Source organism: Gopherus flavomarginatus, chromosome 1 (genome assembly GCF_025201925.1).
Source record: "Gopherus flavomarginatus isolate rGopFla2 chromosome 1, rGopFla2.mat.asm, whole genome shotgun sequence".
NCBI lineage: Eukaryota > Metazoa > Chordata > Testudines > Testudinidae > Gopherus > Gopherus flavomarginatus.
In genome coordinates this window covers 50,238,781-50,261,599 of record NC_066617.1, presented here as the reverse complement: position 1 = coordinate 50,261,599, position 22,819 = coordinate 50,238,781, and the positions used below count along the sequence as shown (strand labels likewise).

The following is a 22,819-nucleotide window of genomic DNA, read 5'->3' as shown; positions in this document are numbered from 1 at the left end:
ACCTTGGATTTATATAAGGGCAATAAGATATTCTCCGTCTTATTCTCTACCCCTATCACCACTACGTGATTACAATATGGTCTTTTGTCCTTATTTTTTTTAGTATTGACCTTTGTTCATTCTTCCTTCACCTTTTGAAAGGCCCTGTGACCTGTGCTGGGTGACACACAGTCATCTTAGGCCACTTCCACATGTACAGTATTAGATGACTTTCAAAGCCTACCTAGTAAAAGCCCTTTGCCTCATTATTAAAGGCTATGGGCCAGATCCTCAACTGATGTAAATCAGGATAGATCCATCAGTTTCAATGGAGCTACAGCAATTTACTACAGCTAAAGTTCTGGCCTTGTGTGGCCATATATGTGCAAGGTAGTTGGAATAGGCTTAAAATGTTAATATTCTCCAAGAGCAAAATCCCAGTTTAACGTCACAGAGCCAGTTTTTGGAGGGCCAGGGTCATTACAAAGATTGTACGTCAGTCTGTTCTCATCAGAGCAGGACTGGGATGACAAGGAAACCACATTTCAAAGACTGTTTAGCATAGATGACATTATTGTCTCATCCTCATCTCATGTTTACTTTTGAGGCCCTGATGCTGCAATGTGAATTGCTTGTTTGGGCCCCGGTGGCAATTTGTGCTAGTGGATCCTCCTGCAAAATCAGGGCCTAATTTAGGATTGTGTTTTCAACAGATTATGTGTTTTGTGATTATTGCAAGACAAGTTCCCTTCTTCTTTCCTTTCAGTGAATCTGATAACACTGTCGTGTGTTACACACCTGCACAAAGAACTTCATCGGAATATCCTGTTAAAATGGAGATTGATTTAGCTATTCGAGAAGCTAAGGGTCATTTTACATATAAGGAAGACCCTATTGTTTTTAAAATTCATCCAGCTAAATCTTTTCTTAGGTGAGTAAAAATGTCTCATAGATACAGGAAAGTAACGAATGGGAGAATGACACCTTTGGGCAAAAATCTGTCAAGAGAAATTGGATGTTTTATCTCTAGCTGCCATGCCAATTGCTTCTATTATGGTCTGGTTGCAGAGGATAGATCATTTCCTTATAAAGGTGAAGGGGTGGATTTTTCTGTCAATTTTTGAACATGATTTAACTTCACTGCTGCTGAGTGTATCTTCAATGTCCAGCTAAACTACATGCATCCAGCTACGATGTTCAGACAGTCCATTGATGACAGTGGTAAATAATTTTAACATGACAATTCAGTAAGATGCAGGGAAGTAAGGGGTCCTAAGGCAGCACAACTCAATCATACGTATGTGAGATCTGTTTTCACGATAATACTATTTTTGCATGTGCGCACATGTAGAGCCCTGCGCCATACAAAATGTATATCTGCATCTGATTCGCGATCCGCAAACATGGTCCGCAGATATAAAGCACATATCTGCGGATATGCAGGACTGTACATATATATATCTTATTATCTATCTTGAACACAACCATCTGTCTGCAAACAAGTCAGCAGTTGAAAGCAATGTGCAAAATACGCTAGCAAATACTTAGGATTCTTTTTTATCTTCCTTTTAAATGCACATTTCCTTTTTTTGTTCTGGTGTATCAGAAATTAAATACAGTTATTCAGTTTGTTACATTATTTTTTTCGCTTTTGTTCCTGTTTGTTTGTTTTTTATCTTGAGTGTGAAAGAAACTTAATTCCCAGAAATAAATATCACTACTATAAGCTATATTTCAGCTTGTATTTCCTATTCAGTTTGTATGTCTTTGATTTTGGTTCCATGATGTAATTTGATCTAAAACATATTTGATTATATGGATTTTTCTAGAATAGTAATGATTCTTTTTTAATTTTTACCAGTGGTGGGAGCACAATCACAGTTTACGGAATCCACTTGAATTCAGTGTATCTTCCTCAGATGGTGATCACTGTACCTAAGCTAGGAAAGAACTTCACTGTGGTGAGTCAGCCTCCTGGATGATAAAATATCATCTCATCATCGTAACCTGAATGATTCTGTTCTCTTTGGTCAGCCTGGCTTGTTTGTACCTTGTACTTTAGGGGCTTGATTCTGCCCCCACTGGAGTCAACAGAAGTGTCACAGGGGAACTGGTCCTTGTGAGTAGAACTGGGCCCAGTGCCCCTGTCAGAGCAGATAAGCCCAATCCAGCCAACTCAAGGGGGCTAGGCCACAAGTGGGCCAGTAAAGGGCTGCCCAAGGGCAGGAAATAAGAGAGGGAAGAGAATGGGTGGGACAGGCTGTGTCTGGGTCCCTGGAGCAATGGGCCAGGTGCTCAGGGAAGCAGCCCTGGGGCTACTGCCCCAGGAAGGAAATAGAGGGGACCCAAATTGGAAAGCTGCCAGGAGAAGGAGGGCCAGAGACCAGTGGAATTTGATGCTAGGGGGGAAAGGAGTGAGTTAAAAGACTGTTTTCTTTTATGGTACTTGGTTGGGGTCAGAAAATGAACCTTCCCAAAATAGACTGGGCATAATAGTGAGTGTTTGAAAGCTGGGGAGAAGCCCCTCCTTGTTTCAGGGAGGTTTTCCATTGACTCCATTGAGAACAGGATCAGTCCCAGATTTTATTATCTGCATAATTCTGATTGATTCCACTACATGCAACAAAGCTCAGTGATCATTTGAAAACTATATTTTTAAAATCTGTTTAGCACTAATAATAATAATATTTTATAAAGCATGCTGTAGAGGAGCTTTGCAATTTGAGAGCAATAAAATAGTGCAAAGAAAATAATTAAATAGTAGGCACAGATTATGCTCCAATTGAAGCCAACTGCCAAACTGCCTTTGACTTTAACGGTGTGAGACTGGACCTGTGCTTGAGACATGAGTGATGATTCAACTCAAGTTAAATTGCAAAGCACAGTTCAAAAAAGCAAACATAAAGATAAGCACAAATAAGAAATCACATCACACTTTTTTTTTTACATTTTAAATTAAATCATTGAAGAAGAATAAAACATTGGAGCCTGTTGCTATGCTCCCTGGGTTTTTGTGCTTCTGTGCCGGCCTACCTCCTATTGAGTTTCACTGCCAGTCATTCCGCCACCAGTCCCTGCCCCCTGATTTATTCCTCACGGCAGGTTCCACATTGCAAAGGGAGAAGAAGGGGGAGTTAATATTGACAGGGTCAGCACTCAGATCCTGCAGGGTATTGCCAGATTTGCCCATTACTTTGGGGTAGGCTCATTTATTCAGGTTACTCTTCTGGGGCAGGGAGGTTTCTGTAATTCTGTCAATGTACTGCTTGTGTCATGTATGTTTTCATATGGAGCTCTACTCCTCCCTTATGCAAGTCCCCTCCCAGTGGAGCTATCCTGCAGGACCTAGGTTCACTAGGGCTGGGTTCCTCCAGCCCCAGAACTGGATGAACACACACACACACACATATACGTTAACAGAGCAAGTCTGAGTGGACTGGGTCGAGCAGCACTCCCAAGCTGCTACCCTTATGTGTCCCAGATTCAGCATGTCCCTATCCCCACTCTCACATCACAATTGTACTGGCAGTAACCTACTTGATCAGCAAACCCCACAGTATTTTGGATGCTGCAGGGATCTTTAGCTTAGGTAAAAGAAGCGTTGCTGCAGAGTAAATGGGGGAAGCTAAAAACACGAAAGAGTAAAGTTCAGAGAGAGAGAGAGAGAAGGAACCAGCTTAACCATAAAATTATTTATTGAATAATAGTGATAACTACACAAGGAGAGCCTAAACCAGCATAACATACATTATTAAAGGTTAATACCTAAGATAGAAAGGAAAAAAGAGAACAAGAAAGAGGGGGATCTCACCCACTCCATGAGGCTTGAACTGGTCGGGGTTCTCAGGCAATAGTGGTAGCTCAGGGTCCTGAGTGCTGGAGACAGGCAGAGCCCCCAGAACAATCAGTCAGGAGAAGATGGAGTCCCAGTGGAACTGATGCATAGTTTGGATCTAAGCATCAGAACACTTACTTGAACATAGGTAACAGCAGTGGTTCAAGGGAGAACACTAGTTTTGTTTATGTGTAAACTGATGACTCAAAGATTTTCTTTAGGTTAGACAATAGGAGATGAGTATCAGAAGAGTAGCCGTGTAAGTCTGGTGGTGTAAAAGCAGCAAAGAGTCCTGTGGTGAAGTGAGTATTCACCCATGAAAGCTCATGCTCCAATACAATAGGAGCTGATCGCTCTTGGCTATGGGTGGTGTTTTCTTCCAGGGAGCTCGCAATGCAACTATTGCTTCAATATTTTGGATATCAGTCAAGGATTCATTACTAGAATTGGTCTGATAACTGCTGAGTGTGGGCAGGTGTAGGTTCATTAACATCTGGAGCAGAGATTCCCATGATGCAGTGCTTGCCTGCTTTTCTGGTCCCAGAGTTCAGTGGGTTCTCTGTTCTTCATTCTGTACGCTAATCCCTGTCCCATCTTTCATGCAGATGAGGCTAAAGTTGTCTCTGCTCTCCATTCTATATGCAAATAGAGATGTCTTAATCTTGTCACCCTTGTCAGGAGAGGTCTAGGTGTGTCTCCCAACGCTCTTCACTGCTCTCTGCAAGCGCTGTCTCTAATCAGTTTGGGTTCAAGCAGAGACTGTTGTGCGGGACAGGGGGTCTAGATACTGCACCCTGGTTCCCCAAGAACACAGAGCTGACTCGTATCAAGTGGTTGGTGGTGCAGAGTGGGCTTGGCTGCTGCCTATCCCATCCCACATTGTGAACTTTGAGCCCTAAACTATGAGGAACACACACAGGAGCTACGATAGTGTCAAGAGGAGGAGATATTACTCTTCCTTCCATTTCCTTCAGCTAGGATCCAGAGCATCCACGTTCCCTGCATGTATATGACATAGAGCCACAGCTCCATGATGAGCAATATGTGTGCACAGAAGTTGACTTCCCCAGTGGGAGCTGCAGGAAGTGCTGGGCAGCCTGAAGCTTTAGGGAACACAGTAATTAGCCAGCTTTGGAGAGAGTTTGATCTGCTCTGCCTGTTCTCCTCAGCCCTTTGAAGAAGTCGGTGTTTGAGCTGGTCAAAAAAAATTAGTGGAATAGTTTTCCATCAGAAAATGCTGTTTTCTCAAAATCAAAATATTTCATGACAAAATTTTTGACAGGAATCATTTAGGTTTTCTCATTTCTTTTTTATGTCAGAACATTTAATTTCAGTAACATGAAAGTGTTTCGTTTCCACTTTATCATTTTGATTTATTTCACTTAGACTTTCTTATATTCGTGTTAATTTTCATATTGCATATATTGTATTTACTGTTTTATATTAAATATTATAACACTTTGACATTATCAAAACATTTCCCCATATTGTAACTAAATAATTCTGCATTATTGAAATGAAACATTCTGATGTTTCCAAATTGAATTTTTTCAGAATTTCTGTTCTGTGATGTTGAAATTTTGACCCTTCCTTCCAAGTCAGATGGAAATCAGATTTTGAGAAGTTGGAATTTCCTTTTGGAAGGAAATTCCACTGTCTAACCAGCTCTAGTTAGTTTCAAGAATAGCACTAGCTCTTCAGAGGCCTTGCATTCCCTAATGAAGAGCTCTTGTATGTCCCATCCCAGGCTGAGGATAGCAGGAGGAGAGAGGCTCCTTCTTTCTTGTGCGGTTATATAAAGGCTTTGTATAATCTGGCCCTACCGTCTGGAAACGAATTTTGAGCTCATGTGCCTGCCTGCAAAACGAAGTCCTTCTAACCTCTACTGTAAGTCTTATTAATGGATCTCTTCTGTCCCCTAAGCATTTGAGGTCAATATTTTCTCTTTGAAAGCCTGTACTTTGCATTGATTCCCTAATAGCAAACAAGTGGTCATTCGGGAATTTTCTACTGTAGAGGTCTGGCCCACCCTCATCCCCATCCATTGATTTGGACAGTATATTCATACTCTTAACTTCCTCTATCAAGGAATGTCCCATGGTGTCTGAGGTGCAAAATTAGGAAGTACTTAGATTTTTAGACAGACCCTCCTCTACCTCCACAATCTGTAAAATATAGTCAGTTGTCACATCTATGATCCAATATGGATTTGTCCTGCTATCAGGCCAGGTATTTTGTGGCTTTGGCATTGTAACAGCATAAAATAATCTCTTTTCTCATTATGTTTTCATTTCAAGCATTTACAAAACTGGGCCCACAATATCTAGCCCCTTCCATTGAATAGCCTTGAGAATCTTTTAATTGCTCCCCTGTGATGCTGCTCTCTCACATCTATTCCCAGTCACCTCCCATGAGATTAAAGGAATAGTATAAAAGCTTTCTCAGATTTGGGATATCCTGAATCTATCCATGTGTGTAGTACCCATCAAACCCTAAAGCCTGGGATCATGGGGTCTAGGGTAGCTTTGAGATAATGTTGGAGGTAACTTTGCTGGTTTATTCCATTCCGTGGAAATCACAGAAGCTCATAAGAATGGCCATACTGGGTCAGACCACAGGTCTATCTAGCCCAGTATCCTGTCTACCGACAGTGGCAAATGCCAGGTGGTCCAGAGGGAGTGAACCTAACAGTTAATGCTCAAGTGATCTCTCTCTTGCCATCCATCTCCACCCTCTGATAAACAGTCTAGGGACACCATTCCTTACCCATCATGACATCATTTCCTTTCTTGAAAAACTTACTGCCTCCCCCTAAGAGATACTGAGGGTCAGATTCTCTAGCTGGATTACCTCAGTCATACACAGCGGCTTTAAGCCTGCCACAAATGCCCAGCAGAGAATTCCCTTGTTGGAGAGGAACTCCCTGCATATGCTGGTGGGTCCTGCATCTCTCCTGGTATGGGCAAAAAGGGGGAGTGCTGAAGATACACCAATCCTCCAAAGATGTAGAGTCCATTAAAGACCCTAAGCGAGCAGTAGAACTGTTAGCAGCTGAAATTTATATTGAGGCCAGGTCTGACCTTCAGAATCAGGAAGCCAGAATCAGGTGAGGGTGTAGCTCTATCTGCTGTTTGATGCAGAGATCTGACAGCTTGGAGTTTGTACCACCTGGACCAGACACTCTGTTTTCTGTGTTTTCATCCAATAAGATGACTAGAAGAGAAATAGGGGCAGATGCCACTGAATCATTAATACCTATGGTGCACCAGCCTAAACAGCAGCATTTGTCCTTGCAAAGGATGGCGCATTTTGTGACAGATCTTCATGACCAGCAGACCAAGTAAGGTTACCTCCGATGTTCTCACCAAGAGAGAAAATCCTGTTGAGATGGGAGACTGCACTCCCCAAACTGGCCATTGAATCCCTACCTCTCATTTTGTCGTCTACCAGATTACTAAGAAATCACCCTTTGGACCCTGAGATACAGATATCTAGGAGAGCAGAGACAATATAAAAGTCTCCCAAATTGCTGTAGATTTCATCCATCTTTCATTCATCATTGGAAAACTCCAAAATTTTAGACTCTGTGTCAAAGGCGAAGTTCTCCTCTCTGCCCCTCTCTGACAGTTTCAAATCACATTTGTCCTGTGTTATTTGGGTCAGCTGCTGGGTGACCCCTTAAATGTGGAGAAAGATTTCTGCTCTTTATCCTGTTGTTAAAAAAAAATCAAACTGTGGATTGAAGTTCAGGTTCTGTAAATCAAGCTTTCATGAATTGCCACAAGAGTCACATTTTATGAAGGCAAAAATACGTATCTTTAAGTGGTGAGTCAAATGGATTAAGTGAAGGGTCATTATTCTCTGCTGGGTAAACTTATTTGCTATATAGTTGTGAAACACTCCACATTTTTGGCATCTTTTCTTCCTCATTTTCTTCTGATGCAGATTATAGTCACAAGCAGAACACAGGTTCAGCTTTTAAAGTAAATGTATTTTAAAACCTAATTAAATTAAAGTTAAAGGTGCTGCCTGATAGCTAGTATCTTAATTGAGTAGGCAGTTGATTGAATTATAATTCTTTCCTTATAGATTCTCAATTCAATATTTCTTGAAAACTAAACCATCATATTCTTCAATTGCTAAAACCAATTTCAAGGTAAAAATGTCATGTCAAATCACGTAACAAAAAGGGCATTGCAAATAAGATTTATCTTGACCTTACCAATCAGTCACATTGCATCACCTCTAAAGAGTATTATTAGATTTTTATCATTCTCTGAGAGCATCCCCTTCAGAGACCGGCCTGATAAAGTAGATGGCTTCAGAACCAATTCCAACAGATAGCCACAAACAAAGTTATGAATACCACTGCTATTGATTTAAAAGACATCACTACTGTACAGTAGATAAGATGTGTAATGAATTCACATTAATCAAATAAGTATAATGATTACCTAAGACATATTTAGTTGTATAAATATATGTATTTTAGTGATGACTTGCTGACCAGCACAATGCTATAGGAATCTTTAAAAAGGTTAGTCATAAATAAGGAAAAAATAGCTTGATTCTATGTTTTCATCATACATTTGTTATTAACACATTGACTGAAATTATCTTCTAGGTCCATTAGACACAATAAAACTTGAACTACAGTACATGGCCCATCACTCAGCATTCAGAAGTAAACATACCAGAGTACATCCTCAACTGGAGTAAATTGCTGTGACGATTTACATGAGTTCAGGATTTGACCCCACCTTGTTTAATAGTTATTTTTAACAATTGATTTATACTAGGCTAGTCACTTTAATATATTAGGGTGCGTTAAACCTGAGTTCATAGACTTGAGTTAAAAAGAGAATCCTACAGCAGTGTTCCATTGGGCCAAAGAAACTTGGCTATGTTGCAGGAGACAAGTGAGTTGGACCTGTTAAGGACCAGACAGAGATGGTAACCACTGGAATAATTTACCAAAGGTCATGATGGATTCCTCATCACTGACCATTTTTAAATCAAGATTGGAAGTTTTTCTAAAATATCTGCTCTATGAATTCTTCTATGGCCTGTGTTATACAGGAGGTCAGACTAGATTATCACAATGGTCCCTTCTGGCCTTGGAATCGATCATGAATTATTAACTCTCTGAATGCTCTTAACCAGCTGAATTTGAAAAGACATTACAGGAAGGAAGGCACCTGTATGTAGTTAGGTCCAGGATGTTAAATAATATATGGAGATATACCTATCTTGTAGAATTGGAAGGGACCTGGAAAGGTCATTGAGTCTAGCCCCTTGCTTTCACTAGCAGGACCAAGTACTGATTTTGTCTCAGATCCCTAAGCGGCCTCCTCAAAGATTGAACTTACAACCCTGGGTTTAGCAGACCAGTGCTCAAACCACCAAGCTATCCCTCTCCCCTGTTCCTGCTAACATTGAAGTCGATGAGAGTTTCACAGGCCCTTCAGTTAAAGCTTGACATGGCAAGCAGTAAAGCCCACACCTAAATATCTGCAGGGAGGCCCACAACAGCAACAAGAGAGAGAGAGAAGCACCCATTTATAATATGTTCCTGCTATGTGAGTTTGCATTAATCTTCAGCATCCCAGATTGTCTTAGCAGCAAGAAGAGCTATCTCCTTTCTCCCTACAGCATGCATACAAATTTAGTTTTGAAATTCTGCTCTACCTTAGACCGACCCGTAAATCAGAAAGAAGGGGGTCGGAGCAGGATTTAAAACTCAGATCTCCGTGCACAGGAAAATGAGCAATATAGCAACACTGGGACCAACACTGGTCAAAAAATAAGGGGAATTTAAAATGTATTCTGTTAAATTCTGAGCAGCTCTCATTGGGACATTTCTGCCACCTGTTGTTTTTTCAGAAGGACACCAGGATAGTTCTTTTAAAAAAATCAAAGAACCCTGTAACTACTAGAGAAACTGGGGCATTTCACTGCAGAACTGAAGTTCAATAAGTGTTATACTGTTGATTAAAATACAGTTTTCACAGCAATAGCAGTAGGTCACCTTGTGACCAGGTAGCCAAGTAACAAATGCAACTGAAATATAGAAAAGAGCATAGTTTAGTTGTACTATAAAATTATGGTGCCTGATTCTACCTTCTGTGGCACCCCAGAGATCACACTGGTATCAACAGGAATGCGTAGGTATATCTCAGTGTTTCTCAAATTGGGGTGACTGCTTGTGTAGGGAAAGCTCCTGGCAGGCTGAGCCGGTTTGTTTACCTGCTCCGTCTGCAGGTCCGGCCAATCGCACCTCCCACTCGCCGCGATTCACTGCTGCAGGCCAATGGGGGCTGCTGGAAGTGGTGGACAGTAAGTCCCTCAGCCCGTTCTGCTTCCAGCAGCTCCCATTGGCCTGCAGCGGCGGACCATGGCCAGTGGGAGCCACGTTCGGGTGGACCTGCGGACGGGCAGGTAAACAAACCATCCCGTCCCGTCAGGGCCTTTCCCTGCACATGTGGCGACCTCAGTTTGAGAAACACTGGTATATCTGAAGGCAGAATATGGTCCATAAAGCCATATAGCTCTTAGTTACATGAGTGCAATTCCCATTATCTTCAGTGAGAGCTGCTGACATTTTACTGAGAGCAGAACTGGGTGCATAGTCCGTAACTAAGTAAAACTTGTAGTACAGATTTAAAACTCCAGTGTTCCTTTCCAGATCCTTAAAAGTATGTTTGCTTGGCAGGGCTAAGATTTCGCACTGTTATGTATGAAAACATGAATTATTGTAGTGATAAGAAAAAGTGCTGATCTATAGACAGATAATTTAATCCCACTTTTCAAGCTAATGTGAGTAAATAGCTTTAACCATTATTATACTAATTTGATATAGAGCTAAATTGTACTACATTAACTTGGAAAGAAACAAATGGAAATTAATTTCAAGGCAACATTCAGATTGGATTTTATAATGAAAACCAATATAACTAAAAAGGAGTATTTTGGCTCTATTTATATATACCAAGTTATTCAACAGTAATATTGGTTTTCTAAAAAGCATGAGGAGTACTTGTGGCACATTAGAGACTAACAAATTTATTTGGGCATAAGCTTTCGTGGGCTAAAATCCACTTCATCAGATGCATGCAGTGGAAAGTATGGTGAGAAGGTATATATAAGAACATGAAAAAATGGGTGTTGCCATACCAACTATCACAAGACTAATCAGTTAAGGTGGGCTATTATCAGCAGGAGAAAAAAACTTTTGCAGTGATAATCAGGATGGCCCATTTCCAACAGTTGACAAGAAGGTGTGAGTAACAGTAAGGGAAAAATTAGTATGGGGAAATAGTTTATACTTTGGGTATAAACTCCCACTCCCAGTTTTTATTCAAGCCTAATTTAATGGTGTCTAGTTTGCAAATTAATTCCAATTCTGCAGTTTCTCTTTGGAGTCTGTTTTTGAAGTTTTTTTGTTGGAGTATTGCAACTTTTAGGTCTGTGGGGTGGCTGTAGGGAGACCAGATAGCAAGTGTGAAAACTTGGTGTAGGGGGGTAATAGGCACCTATATAAGACAAAGCCCTGAATAACAGGACTGTCCCTATAAAATCAGGACATCCAGTCACCCTAGCTGGTAGTGCTAAGAACCATTATTAATGTCCCAACTGTCAGCCATACTACAGACAAGTGTAGTCTCTATGAGGTGGCTGCTGAGCTGGAGGGTGCAGGGCACTTGCTTACCTTTGGGGGATTTCTTGTGGAGTTTAAGTAACCCCATCTGCTTATGAGCTGCAGGCAGCAGAGGGAATGGACTCAAAGTAGAGAATATAGGCCTTTGTAGGACTGACTCATATTAGAGGCTCAGAGACAGTCATTATGCCCCCTAGATACATTTACTGTAGATATAGGCCTTGCTTGCTTCCTCTGCCTCTTGACTAGGCCAAGCAAAAACTGGGGGCTCTGAACTGAGAGGGTGCTATGTGAGACAGTAGAGTTGGCAGGGGTCTGGTCGAAAAGGGAAACTGGCAAGGTCCTGACTGGACACTAAAAGTTCTGTTACCTGCAGTAACCGGCCTCTACTACTGGGGGTTGAGGTGGGAAGAACAGTAGCTGGTTCTGGAGCCTGGAGAAGTGGCTTTGCCTAGCAGGTGCTGCTTTTCCCAGCCCCCAGCCTGATGGAGAGAACTGGCTGGCTCTTAGACTGGGCTCCAAAGTAGGTACTGGCACCATCCAGGCGGGTAACCTGTCTGCCCCCTGCCCCACTGTGCCCTAATTTCTCCAGCCCCTTGCTCCAGGGATAGAACCCCCACCCTCCTGTGCCCCAATTTCCCCTCTCCAGCCGCTCATTCCAGGGACCAACACCCCCACCCCCACCCCCGCTGAGCCCTGATTTCCCCACCCAAGCCCCTCATTCTGAGAACTGACACCTGCCGTGCCCTGTTGTGCCCTGATTGGGCAGGCTCTGCATCAGCTCCTCCCAGCCTGGCTCTTCAGGCAGCAGGCGAGTCCCAGGGCAGGGCCTTGGGGGAAGGAGTGGGGCAGGGTGTTAGCTTTTCAGGGATTAGAAAATTGGCAACCCTATGGGATGGAGGGGATTTTCTGATGGGGAGTTGTTTTGAGTCATGATCATATGGGAGGGGTTTTGTGTGCATAGCAGGGCATTGCCCAGGATGAGGGTTTAGGGGAAGGAGAAGATTTCTAAGAAGTGAGTTAGGTTTCTGGGAGGGAGTTGAAGGGGAAGGTTTGGCTGAGGTGGGAGAACGGAAGGAACAGGGGTGGGACTGAGGGAACTGGTGAATGATGGTGAGTGTAGATGAGCCAGTGATATACAGTAGGGAGCAGGAAGGCAAGAGTACAAGCAGTCCCACAGAGACAAATACTCCTTTCCCTGTGCCCAGCCCTTTACTGTAATGTGCCCTATGTTTTCATTCTAAAATGAGAAGGATGCAAAGAGGGGGAAGACAGGGCTCCTTTCTTTCTATTTTCCAATCAACCTCTCTCATCCTCCACCAACCCCTCCTTGTGACATCCATCACCAGTATCCTCATTTGAAAATCTGGTCAACGTATCAGAGGAAGCACCACTTATTTTGGCAGCAACTGCTACTGCAAAATACCAAGTATTTTGTTAAGGTGAATATTGAAATAAATATTAAACGCTGTGCTTTTTGTATTTGTGTATTTCCTACCCTTGGCTTAGCTGACTCCTGTTTACACCTAACTGAGGTGCACAGTAGAGAAATGGAGATGAAGAGGTCAGAATAAGGGAGACATTGGTGGGGAAAAAATCGAGATTTCAGAATTTGTTTTCGTCCCTCAGTGGAAAGAAATTGTGACCTTTCAAAAAATATTTGAGAGAAAGACCCACCCCAGAATAACCAATAACTCAATGGTTAGGGTACTCACCCAGACCCAGGTTCAAGTCCACTCTGAAGCTGTGGGCTATCGTGGGGTGGGAGGTCTGTCTCTCTCTTTCTGACCAGAAAATTCCGTCTTAAACCTGAGAAACCTTCCCAACAAATCAGTGTGTTCCAATGAAAATTTTTTTTGTCAAAAATATTCCTGACAAGCTCCAGTGGCAGTTCTACCATCTTCTCTAATTTTTATTTTTTATTTATTTATTTTTTAAGAAAAGATATAACCAAAGACCCTTCAAAAGCTCATTCTGGGATCATTTTGTCTCAGCTGCTGTCAGGAATACAGGTTGAAACGGATCCTGTAGCATACAACACACGGGCAGACTGCAGTGGTGCTCTGCATGGGCACATTAGTCCACCTGAGGATTGTATGTTGCAGGACTGGAGTCTTAACTATATAATTTTAAAAGAAAATTAGTGAATTTTTGGAACAGGTTCTCGTAGCATTTTTGGCAGTCATGTTCTGGTCACTTCATGTCACTTTGGCAGTATTAAGGAAATGGCACTCCAGCAGATCTCCACATCGGAGTCCCTCTGACAGAGACTAGTTATTCTGGGTTGTGGCTGGGTTGTGTCAGTGGAGCAGTAACAAAGTAGCCAGAATATAGTATACTGATGGTCATTGGCTTTTAGATTTACTTACCTTTAATTATCTGCAAAATATTTGCCTAAAATGTGCACACTAATGCTAGGAAATATGTTTGCTAATATACTTCCTCAAAAGTGTGCAAATGCATCAGAGTGAAGTTTTTGCACTGATCACTCAGATCTAAGAAAAATTCTGCATCAGATGCATGAGAATTTTACTTAGATTTTTTATAGCAAGATACCTACTGCTCTGCAGCTTTTATAAACTTTATTTGAAAAGAGTTGGCCATTGAAGAATATATTTTAATGTAAGTATTTGTATGGTGTTTGAAAATGTTTATGCACCTCCAGTATATTAAATGCATCTATCTATTCTGTACCCCTTTCTTATTACAGGCATGTAACCATCGTTCTAACACAGAGATAATCTGTTGCACAACTCCTTCACTGAAATCCTTCAATCTGCAACTACCCTTTGCAACAAAAGTGTTTTTCATTTTTGATGGAGTCAGCAAACAATACTTCGATTTTGATTATGTGAATAATCCTGTATTTAGACCTTTTGAAAAGCCAGTGGTGATCTCAAGGGGCAATCAAAATATATTGGAAATTAAGGTAAGAAATGTTGAGATAGTCTTTTAAATAATTGGCTTTGATCTACTAGACTTTACGCAGATAACTGAAACACTAGTCAATAAACAATATTATGCAATAATATTTCAGCTTACACCAGCAAATAGGTACTAAAACACAAACTATCTGTCATAACACTTATGTGTAATAGGGGGCTGATGTTTAATGAAGGTTTGGAGAAAAGATCTAAAGGATTTCTGCAGAAAAATGTTCAGCAGGAAATATCTTGAGAGCATTGTTCTCTACTTTTACCACATTCTTCTGAAGTCCCAGTTGTCATGAACTATACAGAAAGAGCTGAATTCACAGATATACCTGGGGAACACTTGGCACATTGAGTGGGAATGCAAAGGTGACTTTCCTTTTCCGCAAGAGAGCCAGGGGCTAATTCAGCCTGAGTGCAAGTGAGAGCAGCCTCGGGACTGTTCTAAATTGCACCAGCTTTTAACAGCCTGTTACAAGCTATTATACCAGAATGTATAACCCAGAGCACAGCATGCTCCAGCCATATCTCATTCCCACCATGAGCCCCAGAACACTTGGGGAATCTTCAGCTGCACACTTAAGAATTAGCAGGTGTAAGGATCTAGCTTAGAATTTTAAATGTTGGTCTGTAGACTCATCTATTCCTCCTGTATGGTTTTGTGTCCTTTCCACTGGAGGAAAATGGAACTGTCTTGGCAGCACTGGCATTCTTGATCTTGGATTCAGGAATTACTGGGTGAAATTCTGTAGCCTGTGTGTTGCAGGAGGTCAAACAAGATGATCTTAATGGTCCCTTATGGCCTTAAAATTTATGAATTTATGAAGGGTTCAAACTTGATAATGAGTGCATGTTCTGAGTAATCAGGCTGTGTGCACTGAGGAGTGGAATTCTCAGTCCCAACCCAGCATACAGGGTTAATGCAGGGTGACTTTCCTGGTCCTAGTGGGTGTACTAGCAGACATAGCCCACTGTGTCCAGGCTGCATGCTTGGAACTAGAGCAGGGCAAAGAACGGTAATTCCACTGTGCGGAGGATTTTGATAGAGCAAAGTCTGGTTTCATTCTGATTCAGAATGAAAACCAAAAATTTCAAAATTCTCCACAAAAGGGAGGTTGGGCTGAGCTGTGAGACAGCCCACCTGCCAGACTGTGCTGGAGCCATGAATCCTGGAACACCTGGAGTCCCTGACTCCACGACAGTCCAGCAAGTAGGCTGCCAAGGAGTCAGGTGAGCAAGCTGCAAGGAAATCAGGCAGGGTTCTGTCAGACCCATGTCTAAGTTCCTTTGGAACTTCATCAAAATTGAACCATGTCCACAAAATGTTTTGATTTCGACAAATGAGCAAATTCTGACAAAAGAGCATTTCATTGGCATTTTCCCAACCAGCTTCACATGGAACTCCAGCCCACACAATCCTCTCTCCTTCAGCTGGAGAGACCCTCAACAGTGTTCAGCAATGCAGTGTACAGAAAGAGCATGGAATCTCTCTCTGCCCAGCTTCTTCATGCCATGGCAACATAGCATTGTCATTGCACTCCAGGTCTTGTACACTGACTGCATGGGGGACAGGCTGCTATCGTAGGTGAAGATTTGGGATTTGGTGCTTCCCCATTCACTCCATGCTTTCCTTTGCCCACCTAGCTTAATCTCCACAACTATATTTACCATTTCCTCCTCCAAGAGGATGTCCTCTTTCTGCTTCGTTGGAAGCAGTGATGATGGTAGAGGAGTTTGGTTAAGGACTGGCTTATTGGAGGGTGACAGCAATGACACTTCAGCCCTGTTGGTTTACCTTGTAGTCATGGTGCCCTAGGCAGCCTCCTTCTGAAGCCTAATGCCTGGATGATTTCCTGGCAACCAACTAGACAATGATGTTAGTCAAAGCTGCTCTCCTAGAATAAAGCATGAACAGGCAGCAATTTAACATCTTCCTCCAAATAAAATTAGTTATAGTAGGATGTGTCCATTGAAACACTGAGGCAACTTTTAGAATTTATGTTCAGGAGCCAAAAGATCATTATAAGCCATACTGGCCACACTTTCCCCTCACCCCTAAACACAGACAAAATCACACACACGTAAGTTTACATGCCTCATAGTCTTATTTTGAGCAATAATTAAGCAACCACAGCATGAAATTAAATGGTAACTTGCTTCAGTGAGCAAGCTGTTCTACCAAACCAAAGTTCTTTTATCTTTTTATTAATTAGTTTTAGAAGGGGGGAAAGCCTTTATCACGAGTTTTTCAGTCGGACTAATCTAGTGTGACACATTTGGCTTTCAGCAAATGACTGGATACTGACTGAAAGGTTCTCTCTGGTTTCCCTTGATGAACACAAGACGTTTTATAAGAAAATATTGCTCAGAACTATATTTATTCAAGTGCTTTATCTAGGACTTTGTCCATCTGGGCATTGTGTTCCTGAAGTGCCAGATGTTTTTTGTCTTCAGTGGAGGGCTTCCTAAACTCTATATTACATTGTGTCAAGGTCCCTCATCACAGCCATCTTCCTTTGCCAAGTATGTGACTCTCTTTGAAGTCTTATCAATGCTACTCATAGGCTGGTCAGAGGGGTCATGGCAGAGTGACACGAGGCACTCTCTTCGTCAATTCCCACCCAATATGCTGAGAACACTGCTTCTGAAATACTCCCATCTCCTGCCAACTTGCAAAGCACACAAGTTAGGATCAATCTTATTGTCTGTCAGTCTAGGACAACCAAAAACTCAGTCTGGACAAGAAAATGTAATTTACTTGTTGCCTGCCAAAAGAAGTCAGTGACCCGTTCTTATGAGCTTTGAGCCTGCTGACTGCCTAGTGCATCCTAGCTGTAAATGAAAAATGACCCCCTTGTGAACACCACCAAACTGCAGAAGGAATGGATGATTTGTCCACATGGCTGGCTCCTTTGTTGAATTCCTTCTACGGCAGTACTCAACCAATTGCCCCATACCATACTTATAGGCTAATTATACATATTTTCATCTTCCAGCCTCCCAAATGCAATATCTGTCTGTTTATTCTTGGTTATTTCTGTTATCCATTATCATAGTACGCAACTGCAGTCCAGTGGCATTCACAAGGAAGCCACTGGAACAGATCAATGTTTGTTTTAAGCAACAAGGAATTTTAACAGCCGATCAGATCAGGTCAGCAGCTTGTCCCAGCATGTAGGAAGTGATAAGCAAATACACAGAAGTAGAAGAAACAGCTGCAACCGACTCCATAGCAGCTCTAGGTCAGAATTGTCAGTGAGACACTTTAACTTATCTTAGCTCTGCATGTGATCATTACTTTAGATTCTCTTGAAAATGCCTACCTATGCTGTCCTGAGTCAGAGGCAGGCTGTTTAATTAAGTGCTGCTGCATCTGAGCCTCTACAAGATTGTGCACAAGTGCACTACAGTGTCTGGAGCAGCTGTTCTACACGGTTCCTTCAGCTTAAAGAACTAGACAATTCAATTAACAGTGTAAATGGAACAGAGAACTGGGCCAAAAGTAGTTCTAATTGACTCCTGTTGTATCTCTGTAGGGCCAGTCCTTCAGATTCCAGAGTATTGTCTGAGTTCACTGTCCTCACCACCAACATGGATCCCTCTCATGCTCTTACTGCAGTTTTTTATCAGCTTCAGTCCCCATTTCCATTCAATCTCGAAACTGGGACTGAGCAACAGGCCCAAGGCTTTGCCTGATCAGAGCTCATACACACATACCAAACCAGAGACAGGCTACAAGTATTACTTATATATAGCAGGACTTGATTTTTAAACAGAACTCATTCTGGCCATGGAAAATATTGGGACCATCACAATTTCATGTCAAACAATCAAACTTGACAAGTCTGCCTTAGAAATCAAAGATGGAAATGATCTATTAAGCCACCTTGTCCATTCCCAGTCCAGTGAAGGATGTTCCCTGTGGGGTAATCTTAAGTGTCACTGCCTCTTGGTGTGGTCTTTTTAGGGGTCTCATCTTCTGGCTGACCCTTCTGAGCTTAGTCTCAATCAGGTCAGTTCCTGGATCCTCCCATCCAATTAAGTTTATCAGCCCTTCAATTTTAGGGCTTGCAGTCTCCTTCAGTCTCCTGGCTGTTTTCTTGGAGGCAGCCTCCTGTAGGACTGTCACTACTTTGCTAGCTCAGGCCTTTCTGCCTCCCCTTCCCTTCTGTGTGCTCTCCCCTTTAGCAGAGCTTGTTTTCTCTATTGGTTGTAGCTGTGGGTTCCTGCCTCCAGGATTGGTAATTCTCGTAGCTGTGTGGGGGTGAGATCAAGCTGCTTCCTTGTAAATCAGAGAGACTCTCCTCCCCCCTCTGTCTATGCTCAGTATGGAGTTTGTAGACACCATTATATTAAGAAACTTGTCCAGTCCATTTTTAAATGACTATTGATCGATCTCCTTCCATGTCCTTTAGCAGATTGTAACAGTCTTGAATCTCCCCATTAGGAATTATTCTGACAGTAAGCCTGCATCTTCCATTCTTAAATTGTGTTCCATCATTCCTACTTATGATCAGTAGGACCATTCTAAACCTTCAGTGCTGTTCAACATGCTTCAGATACTCATAGTTGTGGGAGCAGATGGTATATAGAGTTGATCTGTGATAGTTACTCCAAGTAGTAACTAACTGGCCCCATGTGGCTTGAGGGGGAACCAACTGTTAAAAACAGGGTGGGGATGGGTAACAGATTCTTTTTAAAAAACAAAAGAACTAACATGAAAGGGAATCTTATTCTGCCACCCCGGTAGTAATCAATAGGCACTCCATTCTATCCCTAAAATATCTGACACATTCTGTGATCCTTAACTGAGCAGAATTCCCATTGAATAAGAGGCTTGATTTAGGATTTTAGAATTTAGTCCTACAAAACTATCCTATATTTATTATGTTCTGCTCTGCCTGGGTACAGGGATTTGCTCCCATGGAACTCATTGCAGGGTCAGGGCTATGTGGTCTTCAGCACTTCTTTCTTAGGGAAAAATAATAATAATAATAATAATAATAAATCCATAGCCAGCCAATGGTAAAGTGTGTTCTTATTAGTGTTACCCTCAGCCTGCCTGCCCCACTTCCCTCCAATTGTTTGTTAAAATTACTCTGTGTTTTGTCTCAAATTAGATTGAAAGGTCTTCATGGCAGGAGCTGTATCTTCTTAAATATTGAATGCTGCCCAGCACCAAGGGAACACTAATCCTGGACAGGGTATCTGTCTGGCTTTAAGCTGGACAGCCCTGTTTTTAAATGGTTTGTCCCTGTCGGTACAGAGACAAAACCTGCCGTGGTTATGTCTGCCACCATGGATGGGGGAGTATGATAGGACGGAGTCCCGATCCTATCCCTTTTCTAGCCACAAACCACTCAGAGACTTTCTTCTGGTCAAACACCTTTGCAATTTATTTAGTGTCTCCCCACCAACCTAACAAATTTGCACAGCTCTGTATTTACAATAGCATACACTCCTTAGCAGGTGTCTTCCACCTGAGAGCTCTCTCTTGGCTCTGATTCTGAAAAGGCTACCAGTCTTTCTTCCCCCATGGGCACTTCCTTCCTGTGCCCTTCTACCTTCTGGTCCAAATAGCCTTGCAGCTCTCTCCTGCCCATCCCCAATCTATTAACTAGGCACAGCTTTGCCCCTCACGTTCAGTCCGGGGCAATTTAATTGGTGATACATCAGTACAGCTGCTGTTGCCCAGCACACTATCACAGGGACACCATTTCGAAGAGTGCACTGCTCTTCCCCCACCATCCTGACTTTGTACATGCTGTGCATGCAAGGTCACACTGGCGAGGTGGAGTCTCACAGCCGGGGGCAGGTCCAGGCTATTTCCAGAAGTACCCAAACCCGAATGTCTAGTATTCTGAGGATGCAAGAGTGGCCACCCTCCTTAATCCAGAACAAGGCCTTTGGGCACTAACACAGTACAAGTGTTACAGTACAACACTAACACAGTACAAGTAACAATAATAATCGGGCGGCTCTAGGTATTTTGCCGCCCAAGCACGGCAGGTAAGTTGCCTTCGGCAGCTTGCCTGCAGGAGGTCCCTGGTCCCGCGGATTCGGCAGCACGCCTGTGGGAGGTTGTCATAACCTTAGTCCCAGATTTGGACCTTAGCGTCCAAAATATGGGGGTTAGCATGAAAACCTCCAAGCTTAGTTACCAGCTTGGACCTGGTACCTTCTGCCACCACCCAAAAAATTAGAGTGTTTTGGGGCACTCTGGTCCCCCTGAAAAACCTTCCCTGGGGACCCCAAGACCCAAATCCCTTGAGTCTCACAACCAAGGGAAATAATCCTTTTTCCCTTCCCCCCTCCAGGTGCTCCTGGAGAGATACACAGACACAAGCTCTGTGAATCCAAACAGAGTGACTCCCCCTCTCCGTTCCCAGTCCTGGAAACCAAAAGCACTTTCCTATTCCCCCAGAGGGAATGCAAAATCAGGCTAGCAAATCCAACACACAGATCTCCCCTGATTTCTTCCTCCCACCAATTCCCTGGTGAGTACAGACTCAATTTCCCTGAAGTAAAGAAAAACTCCAACAGGTCTTAAAAGAAAGCTTTATATAAAAAAGAAAGAAAAAATACATACAAATGGTCTCTCTGTATTAAGGTGATAAAATACAGGGTCGATTGCTTAAAAGAATATTGAATAAACAGCCTTATTTAAAAAGAATACAAATTAAAGCACTCCAGCACTTATATTCATGCAAATACCAAAGAAAAGAAACCATATAACTTACTATCTGATCTCTTTGTCCTTACACTTAGAAACAGAAGATTAGAAAGCAGAACTACTTCTCCAAAGCTCAGAGAAAGCAGGCAGACAGACAAAGACTCAGACACAAACTTCCCTCCACCCAGAGTTGAAAAAAAATCCGGTTTCCTGGTTGGTCCTCTGGTCAGGTGCTTCAGGTGAAAGAGACATTAACCCTTAGCTATCTGTTTATGACAGAGGTCCGCCGAAGCTGCGGGACCAGCAGACCCTCCGCAGGCATGCCGCCGAAGGCAACCTGCCTGCCGCCCTCGCGGCGACCGGCAGAGCTCCCCTTGTGGCTTGCCGCCCCAGGCACACGCTTGGCGTGCTGGTGCCTGGAGCCACCCCTGATAATAATAATGATTCACCTTAGTCTGGGATGTAGTCAAGGGCAGTTTTCCTGGGTAAGGAGTGCAGAATGGGGTCCTTTTAATGTTGTCATTGTTACTGGTTAATGCTCATCTTTGGTTTGTTGAACGTGTTTCTTTTTATCCAATTTACTGAGGTGACCATATTTCCCAAAGAGAAAATGGGATACACCAAGAGGCTGGCCTGTGTTCTCTCCCACCCTGCATGGGGCTGACCCAAGCCCCCCCGCACCCATGCACAGGGCTGGCCTGAGTCGCCTGGCATCACTGCTCGCCCAAGCCCTGGCACCTGTGGCTGACAGCCTGAGTCCTGGCACCTGGTGTTGCCACACGTCCTCCTGACTGTTCCTCTGCACTCTGCCAAGGGAGGTGTGCCCTGCGTTTTTGGCAAAACTGGGCATTTGTCCCATTTGCTCTTGCCAACTGATCATCAACAAATGCCTAGTTTTGCCAAAAAAGTCAGGACATCCAGGATAGGACTTAAAAAGGGGACTATCCCAGCCAAAATAGGATGGGTCCTACAATTTGCCCAATTCTACAAGAGCAGTTCGCTGTCAGATTTCACTCCCTTTGTAAATATAATGTATCTCCCCATGCCACTTACAAAACAAAATGTTTGAGATGCCTACAATGTAGTGGATAACAGAATGCCAGTTTTATATAAATAGGGCTATATAATGCTTCCTTTCTCATGTGAATTATGCAAAAATATGAGACAGTAAAAAAACCCAGCAGAATATGTTCCTTGGATGTTTACATTTTTAGAAATCATGTGGGTTTCATGAGTGTAACTGAGAACAGAATTTGGCCTTAAACATTTTACATCCTTTCTTGTTTTTCTGCCAAACTGCTATTTACATAAACAGAAATTAAACATGTGCATTGGCTAGGCAATAAAAGACTAATTGTGTAGTATTTCGTTTGATTTCATAATTGTTGCTTTTGCTACCTTAAAATAATGTTTTCTGAGTTAGCAGTAGAGCATCTCCTTAAGAATTATACTAAATGATTGTTAACATAATATTTTGTAATTTTTTTTCTAGGGAAATTACATTGATTCAGAAGCTATTAAAGGCGAAGTGCTAAAAGTTGGAAATAGAAGTTGTGAGAGCATCCGCCTACAGTCTGAATCAGTTTTCTGTATGGTTCCCAGAGATCTGCTGAAATCCCACAGTGAGCTAAATATAGAGGTGGGATACCCTCACTCCATATATGATATAGCTAATAATGACGCCATTGGAATTATGGTGCCTGCAAACTTAAAATGCAACTCTAATCCTCATGTTGGTAGTGGTT

General features: G+C 42.5%; 1 protein-coding gene across 8 annotated transcripts in view; it reads left to right on the top strand.

The window, feature by feature from the left end:
* MET (MET proto-oncogene, receptor tyrosine kinase) overlaps positions 1-22,819 on the top strand; it is a 165,983-nt gene that overhangs the window by 122,872 nt on the left and 20,292 nt on the right. For all 8 annotated transcript variants that reach the window (XM_050936038.1, XM_050936039.1, XM_050936043.1 and 5 more), the window contains 4 exons: positions 746-910; positions 1,841-1,940; positions 14,182-14,400; positions 22,567-22,713. In XM_050936038.1, coding sequence (XP_050791995.1) covers positions 746-910; positions 1,841-1,940; positions 14,182-14,400; positions 22,567-22,713 — 631 coding nt within the window. The remainder of the gene's footprint in view (positions 1-745; positions 911-1,840; positions 1,941-14,181; positions 14,401-22,566; positions 22,714-22,819) is intronic.